Raw genomic sequence first — 4,081 nt, forward strand, 5'->3', positions numbered from 1 at the left:
GCCTTAGCCACTTGAGCCTATTTGTACACTTTTAATGTGCCTCTGGAAAATTCTGAATTACCTAAGGGTTTTGTATTTCCTTTTCTATAGACTACTAAGTCAGTCAGTCCCTCAAATGCAGCAAGGAAAACAGGATCCACCACTAACAAGCTCTACAACATCTCTGCACCCCAGTTTCTTCATCTATAAATCAGAGACACTAATTGTGATGAAGAGGATGCTAATGAGAACGATGAGAGGTAACTCCTTTAACCTTTGTGACAGCCCTACAAGGTGATCATTCCCATTTTACAAATAAGCAGAGAGACGCATGGAGAAATCAAGTGACCAGCAAAAGGCGATGTGTTTAATAAATGGTGGTGCCCACGCAGTCAGCTCCAGGATGCTTGCTTTTATCTCATTTGTTTATCTTTCATACCCACCTTGGAAATGTTACAAAAATACAATGAGTTAATTTAGGTAAAACCCTTCAGACAGTGCCTGACACACAGTCAACTCTCCGTCAGTGTTTATTATCACCTTTATCCCTGCCCCTAACCTATTTCCCAATTTCCCTGTAGGTAATAACCCTTCTCCCCACTTCCCAGGATCAAAGCTTCAGGATCATCTTCGAAGACTTCTCCCTTTTCCATTCCCTAAACCTAATCAGATCCTCTACTCTTTTCCGTGTTTCTAATCCAACTACTCCTCTCTTTCCACTGCCACCTTAGCCCAGCCCTTCATCCCCCTCACAATGGATGAATTAATAGCAAGAATATAAATAGTGCTCAAGTGCTAGGAAAGCTACTAATCTATCAATTCATTTAAACCTCACTATAACCCTGTCTGGTCTCCAGGACTTCTGCATCTAGGTTCTAACAGTGTCTGCATTTCTTCAGCAGACCAGTCTTCCTAGATTATCCTGCAATGGGACCTTGAAAGGAGTGTGGGTTCTTCACACTTGCATGTATCAGTTGATTTCAGCATGTGAGACGGAGAGATTGAGGAGGAGAAAAAAGACTTTCAAGGCTCAGAAAATTAAAAATTCTAGCCTCATCTAAAGTCTCCCACAAAATCAAGTCTTAACTCTGCTGCCAAACATTGGCAACAGCATAACCTAGACTCACCCTACCCATTCAATCTTATCTCCACTCCCCAGCAAAAATGCCTCAGAGCAGTCAAACAAGTCTTTTCACTTAAGTAAAAATAATAATTCTTATTTGCAGCACTTATTCACACAGTTCTGTTCTGCCTCAGAAATCTGAGATCCTGCATAAAACTTCCCCAAAACACCCACATCAAACTAATCCCTCTTCTAAATTGCAATAAAACTTTAGTCTTAGGCCACTCACTGTGGTCCCCAAAGACATGTTCATCACCTGGCAAGTGCCACTACAACCCCAGCACACAGCAGGAACAATCAGAAGGAAAACACACTAAGTCCCACATTTTTCATCTCTGTTCTAGCACAGGTAGAATACATACACATGGAGTATTTGGCAAACAGTATGTCAATGGACAAAATAACTGAAATTATCTGTAAATACGTTAATTTAGCCAATCACATTTAACTAACCTTAAGGTAGCAAGAGCAACATTAAGTATCAGTTTCAAGGCAGTGGTTTCATAGCACCTTCAAATAATCTTATTTTCTCATCAAAACAACCCTGTGAAATACACTATTATACCCTTAAGTCAGCTGTGGTTCAAATAAGTAAAGTGAAAAGATGACACAGCTAATAAAGGGCAAAGCTGAGAACACAGACTAGGCCAAGAGTCAGTTCTAGGCCATCTTTTATCTCCTTTCTCTCCTCACTTTCTATGGAGGAATCAAATGACTAAAAGGAGACAGGACTCAGTAGACATCCTTGATGATAGCAACAAGTCCAGTAAATTAATGACTTCAAAAGAACATCTGCCTGAAATAGCTTCTTTTCTTTTTTTTGACTCATCCAGGGCAAGTAACGATTTGGAAGAATGCATTTAAACCTCATGAGTCTACTGGACTGTGAAATAATAATTTCCATCTAAATATTTCCAGAGGTCCAAGTCCAAGTTGGACTTTTATAAAGTAAGAATAAGGCTGTTTCATATCACAGGATAATTAAGGCAGAAAGCAACCTTCTGTGGACACAGCACTTGACACAGTCAACGGGCAGTTGTTGCTAAACGTTATAAACCATTAGTCTTCCCACACCTTACTGTCACTAGGAATGGAATCTTTAAAATTCTTATTTGTGAAGACATTCCAATTTAACATAAAGACACAAAGAACCTCAGTTCAGAGCAGTCTCAACTCGTGAATGGCCACATTGTTGGGGACTCTGTCTTCACACTGAAACTCAGAAATGGAAAGACACGGAGATGGAACCAAACCTGGGCCAACCCCACTGGCAGAGCCAAGGAAAACCAGGAACGTGTCGACGCCTCTGCAGACCTTCAGGCCACTTCAGGGGATGCAGGCAGCTCCCCCGCCGCGGGCGCTGGTTTCTGCAGCCACCACCTCTCTTGGGAAGGATTTTCCTCTAGATTTGAACTGAGCCGAGACGCTAGGAAAGGGGCGTTCTTCCCGCGGACGGCGGGTTGGAATGCATGTAGCGCCCAGCCCCAGCCCCTCACCCTGCGCCACGCCACCCACGGCCCCAGCTGGAAGGCGCCGCGGCCCCGCAACCCACCTCCGCGATCCGGGAAGGATGCGAAGGAGGCAGGAGGGGGGGACAGCGGTTCCGCACCGAGCTGCAGCCGGAGGCTCCCACATCAGTCTCGGCTCCTCGCCCTCTCGCCCTGTGCCCCCACTCACCCAGTTCTGCGCGTTATTGCTCAGCTTCACTTTCTTGCACAGGCTCCCGGGTATCTCCATGGCCGCGGAACGCGCGGGTGCCGGGATTCTCGGCTGCGGGAAGGTAGCAGGAGACTGGAAGGCCGGCGGGGGCGGGGCGGCAAGGCGGAGCCTCTCGCCACGGGGCGGACGCGCGCTGCCGTGCACGCGCACGCGCTCGTGCTCGTGTCCCCCGAAATCAGTCCGGAACGGAGAATGCACGGAAGGGCGAAGCTGGGGGGAGAACGAGAGGCAGAAGCTGGGGGCGGAGCTTCAGCGCTGGCACTGACGCGAGCGCGCCCGATTCTCCGCCTCGATCCCGGGGAAGAGGAGGGGCCTGGGGAGCGGTCGCGGAGGCTCCCGGGCGTCCGTGGGCAGGTCCCCTGGAGCCGAGCAAGCGCAAAGGCTCGGAGGCTGTTTGCGGGCGGTCGCTGACGTGGGCTCCTGCGGCTTTGACTCTTCCTCCGCCAGCTTGGCCCCCGGCTTCCTGTCTGCTCTGTCTGTACCGGTATCGGCGGGCCAACATTTTTAAAATGTTTCCCATCCCACGTAAAGGAGCGAGTTGATTTACTGAACAGCTCCTACTACTCAACTTACAATTTTCAAAAAAGGCAATGCCTCATTTCTTGATAGCAATAATTTCTTAGCCGGGATTAGTGATAATGTGCAAGGTGCCTCCTTCCCGGCTTGTTGACCTCAGAAATGAGGAGATTTCTGTGCAGTACTTCTTAACCAACTAGGCCAAAGAAAAGGTGCTTCTGTATTACTAGCTACTCAGAAAATCCTTCGAGGATACAAAGTACATATTAAATATTTCATGAACTAATAAATAACAAGAATGCTGCTCATGTGCCAGTGATGTACACCGTTTGGTCCTGATAAGCATGTCTCTTTATCCATTTTTATGGTGCCTGCTATGACCATCAGCCTTAACATTCAGATGAGAGTGATTTGTGTTATGATGAAAGCTTTAAATACTACTTCTCAGGCTATCAGTACAAAACTAAGAAAGGTTAGAAAAACAGTGTTAGAAAATCAGACTACATTAGACTACTTACTACTAAAACATAGCCAAGAGTGTCAAGATCGCAAAGATATGTGTAGTTTTAATTTATCAGATAATTAATTCAAAAAATACAAACTGTTAATAGTACAATCCAAGACATCCTTCTCAAAGAGAAAGATTCTTTGACATGGAACTACGAAAAATGGTGGTCCTGAACACCTGACATTAACTGACTACACAGGACAGTAGTTGAGGGTGGGGCTCCTATTAGGCCTTCT

General features: G+C 46.2%; 1 protein-coding gene across 1 annotated transcript in view; it reads right to left on the bottom strand.

The window, feature by feature from the left end:
* PAPSS1 (3'-phosphoadenosine 5'-phosphosulfate synthase 1) overlaps positions 1 to 2,983 on the bottom strand; it is a 103,598-nt gene extending 100,615 nt beyond the window's left edge. Inside the window, exon 1 of the mRNA XM_003796343.2 lies at positions 2,780 to 2,983. Coding sequence (XP_003796391.1) covers positions 2,780 to 2,839 — 60 coding nt within the window. The 5' untranslated portion in view covers positions 2,840 to 2,983. The remainder of the gene's footprint in view (positions 1 to 2,779) is intronic.
* Between the last annotated feature and the right edge of the window lie 1,098 nt (positions 2,984 to 4,081).

The sequence above is a fragment of the Otolemur garnettii genome, unplaced genomic scaffold (assembly GCF_000181295.1).
Source record: "Otolemur garnettii isolate 467f Iridium unplaced genomic scaffold, OtoGar3 scaffold00103, whole genome shotgun sequence".
NCBI lineage: Eukaryota > Metazoa > Chordata > Mammalia > Primates > Galagidae > Otolemur > Otolemur garnettii.